A 16,390-nucleotide genomic window follows, 5' to 3' on the forward strand; every position below is an offset into this window, starting at 1 on the left:
TCTGTAGGCGCAGACCATCGCCCAACTCAAAATAGTCCGGCATGAAAAACCCCAAACACGGTTCCATGGGTGAGTCTGAGTCAACTCCCTGGGACAGTTTATTGTTGTACATTGTTTCTAAATTTATTGTTGCACATTGTTTTAATTGTCTGTTTTAACCATATTTGCACAGCGGTTTCTAATGTTGTGAGTGTCCTCTATTTAAGAGGCTTCTACTCTGCAGCCTCTTATAGTTGTTTTAACTGCAAGTCTTTTAGTTCTTCTGCTCTTACAGTTGTTTTAACTGCATGTCTTTGTTTTTAGTTCTTATCTGTTTTAATTATCAGTTTTCTATCCATCCATTATCCATGTTTAATCTTGTATTTTATTCAGATGTTTTATCCTATGCCTGTTTCCCTGTCCTCATTTGCTCTAACAATTATCGGTTTAAAAAATCCTAACTGCTATTTTATCTATATGCTTTTTTTAATCCTGGTCTGTGACCGTAATAAAGTTCATTCAAATATATCTGAGTGCAAAAGCATGTGTCTAAGTTGTCAAAGGAGTAGGTCTTCTTCTTGCACAATAAAATGAAAACAGCTGCTCTCTGAAATGAAGCTATTAAACAACTTTGAGCCCCACACTCAGATGTTCCAGCTACTTCTGCAGGGCACTTATGATCAATGGGCACACTGCTAGAGCTAAGCAGAATCCAACCACTTTACTCAGGTAAAGTGCTTTTTCAATATATAGGTATGGTCTGAAAAGCTCTATTGAGAACATGAATCCTCACTATCATACTGGGGGGAGTTTAAAGAAACTAAGAGTTTTAACTAAAAAGTATTTCCATTATGCTCCTTTCAGCAAGTATAAAACATACAAAAGAAGCAACACTGCCCATGCTTATAGTCAGCCTCAGAAACTCTATCGATTACCTACACGAGTTGGATGGCAAAGAAAAGTAGTTTTTGAAAAGGCTAGCTCAGGACTCCTCAGTTGTGGTTTTGTTTTTGTTTTGTTTTTTACAGGAAGTGGGGCAGGGGGAAAGAAGAGGGTTTCTTTTTTCGCCACTCTTTCCCCACATACACCATCCGCCTGCAATCACATCATCCACCAAAGAGACAGAGGAAAAGGATTTCATTAATAAATTTATTTCAACTCTCTTTTCAATGGTGCTGAAAAATATATGCAAATCCATTCATAATTAGGTTTAAAAATTCCATTTCATGGGATAATCAGACTTCAAAAAACTCAATTTTAGTTTTAATCAGATATTAACAAGGATATTAACTCCATTTCATTCAGAGGAGAGAGAAACGGCAAATTTAACACAAAATTTATTCAAGCTTAGCCCTAGGAGATAATTAAATAAAATTAATTTGGCAAGGGTTTTCTGTAAATGGAAGCATTCCAGACAGCAAAACACTTTTCTGAAAGAAACAAATGCAGTTCATTACTGTACAAACAGATTCAAAGCTTATTGTTCAGGCAGGAGGGAAATCTGAAGTCTTCTACAACAGGAAGGTAACCAGCCCTCAAGCTGCTTCTAAGGAGCAACAACTTATGGAGAGCAGATGTGATAGCATGGCCTGCATTACCTCTTTGGGCAAGCTTCTTAAAGTCGCCCAGGAGATAGGAGTCAGAAAAAAGGGACAAAACCCACAAAAAGGAATCCAGAGATACCACAGAGAGGAAACAAAGCTAATTCTGGAGCAGGAGTAAAGAGCAAAAAGACAGATGCAGTCCTCCAAGAATCACCACCATAATCATCTTCATTTACATAGCACTTTACATTGTACAAAGCACTCCACACACATCAACTCAAAATCAATTAAACTGTTGCATAAAGCAGACCGGTACTGTTATCCCCGTGTTGCAAATGCTGGAGAATAAAACAGAGGGTCAATTCAGACGTTCAGTCAAACCACAGCTTGTGCTAATCATGGCTTAAATTCAAAGCTGTGCTTTGAGCAATCAAACATTCTGCACAAATGAGAAATGGGGGAGATCATTTCTAATGAAAGAGAAGACAAATTTGCAACTGAATATGTAGTCTGAAGTCTTATAGAATTAAAAATAAGACTTCTGAAACATGTTTTCCAGGAAAACTTTCGACTGCCCTAAATTTGGCATAGTAAGAAGTATGTTGCCTTAATTTTTACATGTTGCATATGTATTTCAAAAGCTTTCTAGCCAAAAGTAGTTGAACTGAAATACATTTGATTGGGAAGAAAAAATAATGTGACTTATCTTGGGTTTAATGTAATATTCAAACAAATTCAAGTATTTACTTAGAAATTATTTTAATGGGAATTCTTCTCTATTGATGCTTTATACATGACAGTAGAACACACTTTCCTTACGTTACTTGGATATTAAGAAAAAAGTAGTAGTTTTCTACTAACTAATTTTAGCATGCCTGAAAAGTTGTGTATAAATATGTACACTTTCTAGAGTAGTCACCAGTAGAGGGTTTAAATTACAACTTTGGTTTTAGGTAAGACTGGTATTGTATTCATTCTGGTTGTCCAATTTGATTCATAGGCCTAGTTCACACTGCTGTGTTGGCTGGGGCTGAGAGAAGTTGTAGTCAAAATATCTGAAGGACATTGGATTGGAGGAGGCTGAAGTAGACCATAGTTAATGGATTACAATGAAACCAGAGATGGCCCCCGCTTTACTTCTTTCAGGAGCAGCAAACCACGATCCCCAGTTCGGACATGGCACTAAGCCAAGGACTATGGTTTGTTGTTCCCACTTGCACTAAGGGAGCGTTCACAAAAAACAATAAGTAACTATGGTTTACTATGACATACAAACACAGCCTTAATGCATTCATTCATTACATTACTAATTAATGCTATGAAACAATGCATTTCTAGAAGTACTATAAGAAGAGTGTGCTAATGGAAATTTTTCCACATTATTTTAACTTCTAAGCAGAATGCTGCGGACAGTTAGCATGTACTTTTCCCCAGGAAATGCCTCTCATTACTGGCTTTTCAGGTACACCGATGAGCAAAAGCAATGGCATTCTCCAGTGCCAGCCTCTCAGACAAGCTGATAGACAAACGTGTCACACACACAAGACAGGCTGCTCTGCAGAAAACACATAGCAAAGGGACGAAAGAGCACCAGATGACTCTTGACATTTTTCTTCATTAAGTGAAAGTAGAATGAAATTCAGAAATGTCTTCAAGTGCAGCTGATCCAGAATTCATTAATATATGCTACTAAATACTTAGAACAGAATATATTGGCTACAACAGAAAAGGCTTGAGATATTCAAGCACATTAGTAAGCATCATGCTTTTCCATTAAGTTCCAACTTCAAAGAAAATCATTAGATGCATGTTTGTACTCTCCACATCTATTTACATTCACTGCATTTCTACATGAACATCTAGAGGTTTTAAGTGTACACTTAGAAACATTAAGCATAAATGTGAAATGTTAAGTGCTTACGAACTCCCATATCAGTCAGGCAGTCTTAGCAGTAAGCCAATTTAGTTCAGAACCTGCTTTCCCACAGCACCCAGCAAAATGGCATGAAGGAAGCAACCCATCCCCTGCTGTTGATACCAGCAACTAGTATTCAAAAGCAGACTGCCTCTGAATGAAAGGTGCCATTTAGCTAAGCTGGGCAATAGCCATTTATAGATATGTCCTCCATTACTTTGACTAATCCTCCTGTAATCATCCAAGCATCTTATAGCTAAGAAAACTATGTGTTGTGGGAGGTTCTTTTTGAAATGAAAAAAGACCCAAACATTGTAGCCCAGTGATTCATAATCTTTTTGGGGACACAAACCCCTTTGAGAATCTGATGAAATCTATGGACACCTCCCTAGAAAAATGCACACAAACACATCCCGTATTTTTCGCCCTATAGGACGCACTTTTCCCCCTCCAAAAATGAAGGGGAAATGTGTGTGCGTCCTATGGGGCAAATGCAGGCTTTCACTGAAGCCTGGAGAGCGAGGGGGGTCGGTGCGCACCGACCCCTCTCGCTCTCCAGGCTTCAGGAAGCTATCTGCTAGCCGTGGGAGACGCAGCTCTCCCACGGCTAACAGAGAGCTTGCCTGCACCCAGAAGCTTGGGGCGCGCTGAGCTCAGCACGCCCCAAGCTTCAGGCTTCGTGCAGTGCTCCGCTAGCCGTGGGAGAGCCGCGCAAAGTCGCACGGCTCTCCCACGGCTAGCGGAGAGCTTGCCTGCACCCAGAAGCTTGGGGCGCGCTGAGCTCAGCACGCCCCAAGCTTCAGGCTTCGTGCAGTGCTCCGCTAGCCGTGGGAGAGCCGCGCAAAGTCGCACGGCTCTCCCACGGCTAGCGGAGAGCTTGCCGGCACCCAGAAGCTTGGGGCGTGCTGAGCTCAGCACGCCCCAAGCTTCGGGCTTCGCACAGCCCTCCGCTAGCCGTGGGAGAGCCACGCGAAGTCGCACGGCTCTCCGACGGCTTGCGGATAGCAGCCTGTTCTGGGGGCTGGGGTCGGGGAACCTCGGGCTTCCCCCGCCCCAGCCCCGCACCTGGGGGGGGGGAATAATTTTTTTTCCCTTTATTCCCCCCCCCAAAAAAACTAGGTGCATCCTATGGGGCAAAAAATACGGTACACACTTAATTTTGCATGCAATTTATTTTATTGCATTGGAAATATTCTTCCCCACCCCCACCCCCAACCCCAATTCACAGACCCTCTGAACCCCATCAATGGACCCTGGGCTAAGGACCCCTGCTTTAGCCCTTGTTCAGAGAGAAAATGCTTCAACCCCCTGGTGATGCTGGATGCCCTTTTCAAGCTTTAGAAAACTTTACCTGAGAGCAGACAATCACAGCTGTACACAATACAATATTCCAAATGCTGTTAAATATTTAAGAAGATCACAATATTGACCGTCACATTTTAATCCCTTTTCACAATCCCTAAAATAGTTTTTCCTTTTCTACAGCTCCCACACTGAGTCCATGATTTCAGTGAGCTGACTTTCATGACCCCAAGATACATTTCTTGGCTTGTTTGTTGTCTTCAGTTCAGGCCCTGTCATGTGAAGTCAGAATCTTCTACCTAAATGTGAATCATTTTGCAGTTACCTATATGGAACCCAATTTGCCTTTCTGTTGCCCATTCGCAATTATGGAGCTCTTCAGAAGTTGAGTTTTCTCATGTTTGTGGCATCAACAAATTTGGTCACTTCACTGCTTATCCTAATTGCTGATACAGTGTTACCTTGTTTTCGGAACAAAGGATCCACTGTAGTTTATGGAAATATTAAATAGCAACAGTCACAGTGCATGTTCTGGAGGAAAGTACACTGCTTATTTCACTCTTTTTCAAGAACTGTCCATTTACTTGTACCCCTCTGCTTCATGCTCTTTAAACAATGGTTGATTGTTCTTTAAACAATCACTGATCCATAAAACAACCTGTCTTCTTATCTCATAACTGCTAAGTTTACACAGAAGCCTGTGGTAAGGGACTATTGTCAAAGCTTTTCGAATTCTAAAGTAAGTTAAAAAGGTAAAGGTAAAGGACCCCTGGACAGTTAAGTCCAGTCCAAGGTGACTATGGGGTTGAGGCGCTCATCTCACTTTCAGGCCGAGGGAGCCGGCGTTTGTCCACAGACAGCATTCCAGGTGATGTCCCCAGCATGACTAGACTGCTTCTGGTGCATGGTGGACCAAGACAAGTGCCAGAGCACATGGACACACCGTTTACCTTCCCGCCAGAGCAGTACTATGTATTTTATCTACTTGCACTGGCATGCTTTCAAACTACTAGGTTGGCAGGAGCTGGGACAGAGCAACGGGAACTCACTCTATCGCAGGGATTTGAACTGCCGACTTTGCAATCTAAATTATAACATGTCAACCATATCTTCCCACCCTGCTGCCCCTCTATCTATAAGCTTGTTGACACTCTCAAATAACTCAAAAAGGTTGGTGTGGATCTCTATTCTTACTTACCTAGGGTTGTTTATCTGCATGTTTAATAATTCTACCTTCAATAATGCTTTCTAGCAATTTAAGCCAACTGACTTGCAATTTCCTGGCTTCCACTGTAATCCTTTTTGCAATTAGCCCCGAGAAGAGGGGTAGTCAATGTAACGCCCTTCAGATATTGTTGGACTACAACTCTCATCATCCCTGACAATTGGTCATGTCAACTGGGGTTGATAGAAATTTTTGTCCTGCAACATCTGAAGGGGGCCATATCGGTCACCCCTGCTCGAGAACTTCATCTGACCACCTTTTTTTGACTCAGTTCTTCAGATACCCTCCCTAAAAAAAAGCAGTTCATGCATGGGTGGATGTCTCAACAGTTGCTGCAATGAAGACAGATGCAAGGAGCCACAATTTATTCTAGCCTCTTGTTGAGTGCATGCATGCATAGTAGCAAACAGGAGTTCACTGTTGCATAATGTGTGAAATTGTCCTGGGAAGTATTGTGCCCCAAGAAGGTTAAGTTCAATTCAGCTGGGGGGGGGGGGGAGTTTGGCTCCAATCTTTACAAAGTTCATCAAAATGCCTTGTTTACAAAAAAAAAAGAGAAATGAAGAAGCACCGACTCTTTCATTTTTAACCTTCTAGGTCAGCAGTTTAAAACTTGCTACTAGGAACCATTTCCAGTGTTTCTGCTGAATGTACAAATTCAATCACCTCCAATTTTTGCTTTTAAAACCTAAGTCTTCACAAATTTCAAGAATTCCCCAAATGACCCAGTCCTGTGCTAGCTTTCATGTAGCTTCCTAACTTCAAGGAGAAACGTCTTCCCAGCCTGCAAACCTTTTCCAGCATTTCTCAAAGAGAAGGAAGCCAACAAACCTGCACACTGCACATAGCCAAAAAAACACCAGAGAGAGGATCAAATAGTAGGGAGAGAAGCCAGAAGGTATGAGTGTAAGGTAAATTTACAATTTAAAGCGTTAAGCCAAACCTTTGTATTTCAGAGGTCATTGGTACTTTACTTTAAAAAAATACTTCTGTCAAAGATTGTAAATCGGAACACTGCAATAAAGGTGTTTGATAAAATAGCACAATAAAAGAGTGAACCTGCACCATATACACAAGATCAAATCCTTTTAAAGTTTCCATTCATTCACTACCACCACCCCTTGGTTCCATATTCATACTTACTAAAGCATTTACCAGAGGGGAAAAGGGGAAGAGAAATCCAGACTTTTCCTACAGTGATTGTGCATGCTTGTTTCTGCAGAATGGTTAAATATGTTAGCGGTGCCATGAGCAAATCCATATTTTCCAAAGTGGTGTGAACACAACTGAACTACGTTCAACTTGATCTACAAGCTATAATCTCTCAGCATCAACTGGCACAAAGAACAGAACTGGGCCCTTAAATTGGGCCCTAGTAAATTCCAATCAGTTTCTTAGCACTTAATGGTTACACACACACCAGCACAGAAATGAAATGAAGGACAATTAAATGGAAATAGGGAAACTTAAAATTATAAATTACTCCAAGACTTTGGCAGTTATTGTGTTTGGAGATATGTCAAAAAGAGACAGGCTGAATAAAAATAAGATGTGAGCATTTGAGCCTTCTGACAGCAGCACTCCGTCCTTCTGCTGATTAGCCTCTGCTCTTTAAATGATAATTCCACTGTAGTTACATTAGGCATGACTGTTTGCCTAGAAGTGTTTTTTTATGGAAAAAGAGTACACACTGGAAATCTCTTCTTCACAGCATATTGAGCACTCAGGTTCAAGCTATTTGCATTTTTCAAGGGTCACTTCACACTTGCAAGAAAAAAGGGCTACTCTTATTACAGCCCACTTGCTGGAAATCAAGCACAAGAATATAAGAGTTGCCTTGCTATGTCTGGTCCAGAATTCTGATGTCAACTGTCAGGTGCCTCTGGGTGTTCACAAGAAGGACATCAACAGGACTGGTTGACTGAATCTCTGGCACTGGTAAATTCAGAGATATTTCCTTTGTATGTTGAGGCTCTGCTTCAGTACAATAGCCATGAGTCAGATGTCAGGAATTGAAACATGACCTGTGGCTGGTTCCAATTTAGAGGATCCTCTGGGCTGCAGGAGGCATCATATCTGAAAGACTGGCTTTCCTGCTACTTGTCCACATATGCATCACGGTTGGCAGAAGAGGCTCTGTTCCTAGTTCCAACCAAACAGCACCAACTTCAGTAATTTATTCAGATCCCTCTTTTGCTTTTTTTCCCTTCCTCTTTCACTTCAGGGCTGTTGCTTCCTGCAATTCTTGACAGAGCTTGGGGACATACTTCAGCATGTCAAACTACACTGGTAATGGTTATTACTGAACCTCGCTCCCCAATATCAAGTGATAGCATCAGCTGGAAATACTGCATGGTAGATATGAAGAGCACTGTCAAAATATGGTGGCTGTCCAAACCCCTTTCTCTCAAACTAGTCCACAAACTCTACCTTTATTCCTTCACAAAAGAAGATTTAGGTCATAACTAAAAATTATGAAATAGACAAGGCAAGCCCTTATTCTGCAAGTGTTCTGACAAGCGGCAAAAGACAAAAGCAAAGAATAGCTGTGTTCCTCTTTAATATTTATTTTTTCCTTTCTATATTCAGAAAATCCCCACTGTGATGTGACAGCTTGTTTTACATAGGGAAGCTTGTGAACAACCACCATGAAGTTACAATCTTTTTACAGCTCATAAATCACAGCAAACCACTGAAAAATTACAGGCACTATAAAGGTCCTCGTATCTTGGAACTGTCAGCCACCATCACCCTCCTCCTGTTCCTGTATGCCCTGCATAGCATGGTCAACATCTCAAAAGCCTTCCAACATTCCTCCAATCTAGGCAGTCTTAAAAGCTTCATAGAAAATTCAGAAAACCCAGACAGCGGCCTATAGGCAAGTAATTTCTTCAGAGCAGAATATTAAAAACATTCACAGCTGGATTGAGAGATGGCAGTTAGTTTAGGAAATTTTAGTTGTCTAGCATAGCATTTTCACAAAACTGACACATGCCAAACTCCAGCTAATAGGCACACTGCACTGCATCTAAAGTTGCTTCCCTCAAATGTGGAAAATCTGAATCAGGTCTTGGAAATCCAAACAGATGCGCTTCATAAATGTTAAGTATTGAATCATAATTAGCTTTTGTCTCCTTTATTTATTTATTTATTTATTTATTTATTTATTTATGGTGCTATTTATTTATGGTGCTTTGGCTTTTTTAAAATATATTTTGCCATTAGTAATCAGGAGAACTGCAAACTTTTAAATGAACCCTGGGATTGCTGCAGATGGAGACTGGGATGCAATTATAACTAAAGTTTATGAGTCACTTAAATATGCCTTAAGAGAAATATATTTAAAAAACTAAAAAATTGTCTCTAAGGTGCTACTGGACAATTTTTTTTAATTTTTTTATTTATTTCGACTGCATCAGACCAACACAGCTACCTACCTGAATTAAGAGAAATATGTGACTAGTGAATTGAATGTTGCCATTCTTAAAAAAAGATACCTTTTCTTTATTTCAGAATTTTTTCCTTATTGTATTATTTTTGTTCATATTTTGTTGATATGGAATCTTATCAGAAAAGCAAATAAATAAAATATGGGGGGGAAGAAAAAATGAATGTTGCCATCCTATGCAATGAGAAGCCACACTTCCCACAAATTGAGTCTTTTAAAGGAGGTGAGCAGTTCACTCAAGATATTGAGATTAATACTGTAGTTTGTAGAAGGGTGGTGACAGCAGTAGCAGTGGGAAGAAATGCTGTTTTTGCATTTCATTCATTTTAAGTTGTGAGCCACCTAGAGGACACAGTTGATTGGGCAATTTTTTTTTTTTTTAAGTGGCTGCTCAAGACAACTTACTCATGTATCCTAAACATTATACATCATCTTTGGTCATGGCTACTTTTCAATCATTTCTAAACCCCATTAATGTAGTCTGTCTCTGCTTTCTCTGCTCTAGCCACTCAAAAATATGTAACAAAATTCTCCACAAGAACCCCAATCACAGATGACTGGGTAAAAGATCTCTTGGCTCTAGCTAGCCACGGAACAACCTCTCTCGTGATACAGCAAAAAAGGATGAAAGTTCATTTCTTGAACCTTATACTGAATTGGGGGAATCACAACCACCACAAAATCACAACCACCACAGAAGTCCTTTTTCATGCAGCACAGTGGAATTCACTACCACAAAATATAGTGATGGACACCAACTTGGTTGGCTTTAAACGGGGAATAGACAAATCCACAGCTGAGAAGGATGTCAAGGCTACTAGTCATGGCAATTATATTACCTCTTGTAGCAGAAACAGTATGTCTCTGAATACCAGTTGCTGAAGAACACAAGTGGGGAGAGGGTTCTTGAACTCATGTTCTGCTTGTGAGCTTCTCAGAGGCACCCTGTTGGCCACTGTGAGATCAGAATGTTGCACAAGGTGGGCCTTTGGCCTGATCCAGCAGTGCTCATCTTATGTTTTTCTAGGCCTTAGCAACTGTTTAGTTTATTTTTGTATTAGTAGTTATTTTTATCATTGCTAATAGTAGCAATATTATTAGGATTTCTACCTCCCTCTTCAAACTACCTCCCAGTGTGGCTTACAAAACTCAAGTTTAAATTAGTTGAATTTGTAGCTGTAAGGTGTGAAAGTGTGTGCGTGAGATCTCAAACCAGTCAGGTTCTGACATTTTGCCCACTGCAATAATACTGGCACTTCTGTTTCTGCTGTAAACTTGCATAATGAGCCAGATTGTCCATATCATTTGAAGCAAAGCTGGACAAGTTAGGCCAACCTATGCTAATCTAGTGTCCTCCAGATGTGCTGGCTGGGCTTGAAGTTGTAGACCATAAAGTTTTCTGAAGGCACCAGGTTGGCAAATGCTCTGTTAGGTCATTACTATTCCTGCAAGGCTGCCTCTCCTGCTGAGCTACTCCTGAGTGCATCAAAACCATGGGCAGGATGGCTGGAATATAGAGTGCACCAGCTCCCTTCTCCAATTGACATTGTTAAGTCAAGAAGTGCAAATGGAAATGTGATTGTAATCTCAGTGGTAGCTGCTGTGATCTTTATCTACCGAGAAGAATACGAAGGCAACTATAATGACAGAGAATGGATTTCATTTTAACAGCAGGCCTTTTGCTTTATAAAGGGTCATTCACAAAAAAGCACATTAATTCTGCCCCCCCCCTTTAAATAAATGAAACATTTCTACCAGCCTCAAAGTCAGGCACCATGGCCACAACTCCTCAGAATGCTGCACCTTCTTCTCTTCCAAAAAAGAGAGAAAGTGATTATAAGTGTACATCCTGGTACAATGAAGGCCAGGTTGGCGCGCACAGGGTGGAGGGTGGGGAGAGGCGGGAAAGTTGCACTGTCTTTCACCTGGCCTAGCAAAAGCAACAAGACAACATACCATGGACAAAGCCGCACATGATTAATTGCAATTAGGAAGCTTCTTTCACTTGCAGCCAATGTGTGACTGATCAGTGAATATAAGATCTCTGCTGGATCAGACCAAAGATTTATCAAGACCAGCATTCTGTTCTCACAGTGGCTAACTAGGTGTCCATGAAAAAATCACAAGGAGGATACAAATGCAAGAGTACTCTCCACAAGTCTTCTCATCTCACTCCCAGTAAGTATAGTAAAACAAAATTATTTAACATAATAATGCAAGTTTCAGTGTGCCACTGATCTGGGCTGCTGTTATACAAGAAGGAAAACACAAAATGTGGTGATGACACACCACACTTTTCCATCTTCCATGTTGGAACTCAAGGCAGCATAGATAGGATTCTCCCATCTAAGCATTGATCCAATCCAGATCTGCTAGGCTTCAGCAAAGTTCCCTTCAGACCATGCTCATGGTTTTCTACAGCTAAACATTACTTTAGAAGAGAGATGACAAAACAGGACTTTTTTACGTCTATTGATTCACATCAGCACAAATGTACAATTACAGGTTCACAAACATACACAAGTCAGTGCACCATAGAGATAAAACTCTCCAAGACCAGCACAAAACAGTTCACATTCCTTCTAAGGCTAAGCCAGGAAGCTGTTCTCATTGGTCAATTTCCTGCATGATAGGAAGGCTGGCCACCTGTAGATTTTTGTCTTCTCCCCTGGCTGGGTATCAGAGGAAAACACAATGTAGCAAGAAATGGGTTTCCTGGTCCTGTTGGAGGAAATGTGCCATCTAGTGGGTGCTGACTTAACTTGCATTGCAATAAAAAGTAAACGGCCATTAAAATTGTGCATGTTGCATAATTGACCTTTGCAAGAGTAACCCAAGCTGGACGTTGATAAAAGGCAGTAGAAACTACCAGTCAGGAGAAACTTGAGCCTTCCAAGGCCTAGCACCTGTGACATCAAAGCAATTTGCTGAAGACTCAGATTTTATCAGTGGATTTTTTTACTATCCATACCAATACACACAAAGCAACAGTCTGTATGTTCAGACTGTAACCTGAACAGGTAGATCACTGCCACTTTTTTGTTTTGTGAGTAGACCGCAGTCTCTTGGGAGTTGGGACATCCTTGTACTATACCATTCCAACAAGCAACATTCATCCTTATTTGGAAAGCATCAACAATAGCACAGAATACTTTTCCTTAGCTGACTCTGTACACAATGGTAGGAGATCAAAAAAGTGAACACACCCACAAAAACACGTCCCATGGCTTCTTATTTTCTGTATGAGAATCTTGAGGTGCCTGCATATAACTGATTTTTATTTAGTTTGTAGAACCATAGAATTGTAGAATTGGAAGGGACCCCAAGGGTCTTTAGTCTAACCCCTTGAATTGTAGGAATCTCAACTAAATCATACATGACAGATGGCCACCCAACCTCTGCTTAAAAACCCCAAGGAAGCAGAGTCCACCATAAGACAATACGAGTAGCACCATAGTATGGTTGATCCCCCCCCCCCAGTACACAACCGAAAAGCAAAGGAAGGACAGCAGACAATAATTTGATTTGGCTCTCTAACAAAGACACCATGTCACCTACTAATATCTTTTGGTTCCAATTACCCATTAAAAGCCTTGTTCATTCGGGCAGGTCACTACATAAGTTGATACTTATCAATTTAGAAGATGGAAACCTCCACTTAGAAGGGGAAAGCCACATTTGAGACCATTATCCTATATTCTGGGATTCCCTTTCCACAGAGATGCCTCCAGCATCCACTTTTATATTTTTAGGACAAACCATATTCTTCTTATTGTAAATTGTTTTAACCAGTTTTGATATTGAGTTGTATCCAATGCTAGTCCTACTAAAAGGAGACCTTCTGAAGTTAATGGACAAGCTTAGGTCCATTAATTTCAATGGTTCTCCTCTTAGTAGGACTTCATATGTTGGGGGGCGACAGGACTTTATGGTGAAAGGTCAGTAAAAAAACCCAATTAACTGGTATTAAGAAGAATATTCTGCGATTAGTAAGTGACAATGGTGAAAGAGAACAACGAAATGAAAAGCCACATTTGGGAACAGAAGTAATAAAGCTTATGGTGTATAAGAGGAAGAAGAGAGTGGTCAAGGTGTGTTATTGTTCAGATGGCTGCAGCTGAACCAACACTCATAGTCCCACAAAGAAGCAAATTTAAACAGATGAGGACCAGAGGGAAGAAATCCAAAGGTCTCTCAGCCTTCTAACAAATCTCAGCAGCAAACAACAGGCTAAGACTGTGCAGAAGCCATCTACCAACAAAAAGCTCTATTAGTACTAGCCAAACACCCGAGAACAAAAACGTATTAACCCAAGACCAGGAAAGCATCTTGGGGAGAGCATTCCATAATGGGGGTGGGAGCTACTACAGGCCTAGTAGAAAATTTAGTCACAAAAAAGTGCAACTCCCTGAACATCAGATAATGGTCACAGAAAATACTTCCACTTCACCAGGAGTCAAGCAAAACATCTAGAGCTAAGAACTAAACTGTGCTCCATTAAGTTTGGCAAATTAATCAACAATTCAAAAAGGCATGGTAAAGTCTTTGCTTGTTTGATTCCTTATTTATGTGCAGGTGCATGGTGTGTTGCCCCACGACTTCCCCTTCCTTCGTGACAAGTCCCCCAGGCTTGTTTCGAACCGTTTTGAATTGTGTTTTATAGTGAATACTGCATTTACTCTCCTTTTTGTATATTTGTGGTAGATTAATTGAAACACCAGTGAATTTTCAGAGACACCCTACATTAAACAAAGCACCAATCTGCCTTAAAAAAAATAAGTTTCTTATGGTGAAAAGAATGAGTAACGGACTATCCTAAAACGTCCTGCACAAACAAGAACATTGGTGCTCAGATTGTTACTGTCACTTTCTACTTACTTGATATCTAAGCCAGTGTTCTGGTCCAGTTTCTCCCAAGTATTCAGCTTTCCCTGAAGTCTCTGAAACAAGTAACAAAAGAATTTGAATTTGAATTAAAACCAAAACATCTATATCTGAACATCTGCAGTGTTAAAAATTTAAATTCATCCCTCTTAGGTTTAGTAATTTGTTTTTAAAAATATTTATCAACACATACCAAAACTATACTACCCAAGCATAAGTAGCACATACTTGGCAACAATCTACCCCTCATTTGTTCGTTTTGTAAAACTTGTTATGGTAAGTGCATCCCAAAACATGTTACAACTGTAGTGGGAAAGGGTAAAAGGGTAAAATGTCCCAAACCTGCATACTATTTATTTGTACCGCAAGTAGCATTGTGTGAGAAATTAATAGTGAAATTCTGTTCTACAGCACCTATCTTTGATTCTATATTAATTAAGTTATCCATATTCCCAACATCTCAAGTCAGCTGTGCTTGCCAGCTCTGGTTCTTCCTTCAAGACAATTTACCTCTGGTCTCTATTTCCTTCTAGTCCAGGCAACTGAATAGACTGGATTTGCAATAATTAACAACACCACTGTAGCTCGATGCTCAAACAACTATTTTCACACCAAGACAAAGAAAGCAATGTATTGATCCCATACTGTGTTTAGTCCCATGCATAGCAATTACAACCCAAATGTAAACAGAAGCTTTTAAATGTCCATCAAGTGCTACTGTCCCTGTTCAACTCTTGTATTCCAGAAGACAATGCAGGCAGGCTTAAAACAGAAGCTGCCACCATGGAGATCAGAGCTTTTCACAGATTTTCTTTAAAGCACACACACATTACTAATTATTACATTAGCCTAACAGGCCTAGAGAGCTGACAGAGATGCCATCTGTATGTTCTTATTAGAAAAATAATTTGCAACTAGGGGCAGAAGGACCAACCCCACCTACACAGGTTGCGTTACTGTGACCTTACCTCCTTCTCCAATTCCAAGGCTACCATTTCTGCCTGGACCTTTTCATAGCGCACTAGTTTCCTCTGGAGACCTTCTACCTCCTCTTTGAGCAATCCATTGTTTTCTTTTATTTCCCTGGGAAAAGAAGGGGAAACACACTATTAAGATATTAACACTAGTTGCTTTTTGCAAAGCAAATGTCAACCCATTTTTTATTGTTTATTAAATGTAACAACTACAATGCTGCAGAGCCAAAATGAGCACACAGCTATAATGCAGGTGTAGAGAAAGAGGACTGTTGAGAATCTGTTGTGAATACTGAAGACAAGGCATCAAGATCTGAAAAGGGGAGTTTACAGTCTCAGTGCAGAAGCTGCTACAGGTGGGCAGGAGCAAGTGAAAGGTGCACATCTTTCCCACCAAGCACAACTGCTGTCTTCTGACCTAAGGTAAGCATTCTCCTCCCTGAGCTCCCGCAGCTCCCGCTCCATTTTGGGAAATTGTGCCAACTCCATCTTCATGTTCTTCACAATTAAAGCATCTTGTTCTTGCAATGCGAGCTTTTGCTCCAGGTCCTGGAAAGTAAAGGACCAAGAGAACTATCAGAAAGGCTAAGTTAGAAGACATGACATGTGTGAGAAATCTGCAGTCATTTTAACATTAACTTCACTGTTAATCCAAACAAACAATACATGATTGCAAGTGCCTTTTGTGGCCAGTTTGGTACAAATTAAATGTTTTGTGCAACTTGTGTTTCCATGAAGAGTTTCCATGATTTCTGTTTATATTTTTCAGTCACAAGATGGTAATAGAGGAGTTCTGAGCTTTCCTAAGAATAGTTTTGTAGAGTAAAGAGATCACACAGTTAAAAAAGAGAAGTTCTCACCTGAACTTTCTGCTCCTTCTCAGCAATCAGTGCTTCCTTTGCATGCAGAGACTGAATTTGTTGACTGGCCTCTCTCCATTTTCTATTGTATGTGGACATAAAGATATGTATTTAAAACAAAGAGGAACATTTGAAAGCACAAGCACATACCTTGGAAGCATCCTGTTCATCATCCATCCATGGTTATGCTTCACTACATGCTGAACAAAACTGTTACGCATGCTCGCAAAAGCTATTTCTTAATTTTTACAATTTTAAG

General features: G+C 40.4%; 1 protein-coding gene across 2 annotated transcripts in view; it reads right to left on the minus strand.

Annotated features, from left to right (window-relative positions):
• The window catches only part of MAD1L1 (mitotic arrest deficient 1 like 1), a 447,749-nt gene that overhangs the window by 414,930 nt on the left and 16,429 nt on the right, over positions 1-16,390 (minus strand). For both annotated transcript variants that reach the window (XM_028706084.2, XM_077918712.1), the window contains exons 6-9: positions 16,132-16,213; positions 15,690-15,820; positions 15,266-15,380; positions 14,292-14,353 (exon numbers count right to left, since the gene is read on the minus strand). In XM_028706084.2, coding sequence (XP_028561917.2) covers positions 14,292-14,353; positions 15,266-15,380; positions 15,690-15,820; positions 16,132-16,213 — 390 coding nt within the window. The remainder of the gene's footprint in view (positions 1-14,291; positions 14,354-15,265; positions 15,381-15,689; positions 15,821-16,131; positions 16,214-16,390) is intronic.

This window comes from Podarcis muralis, chromosome 14 (genome assembly GCF_964188315.1).
Source record: "Podarcis muralis chromosome 14, rPodMur119.hap1.1, whole genome shotgun sequence".
Lineage (NCBI taxonomy): Eukaryota > Metazoa > Chordata > Lepidosauria > Squamata > Lacertidae > Podarcis > Podarcis muralis.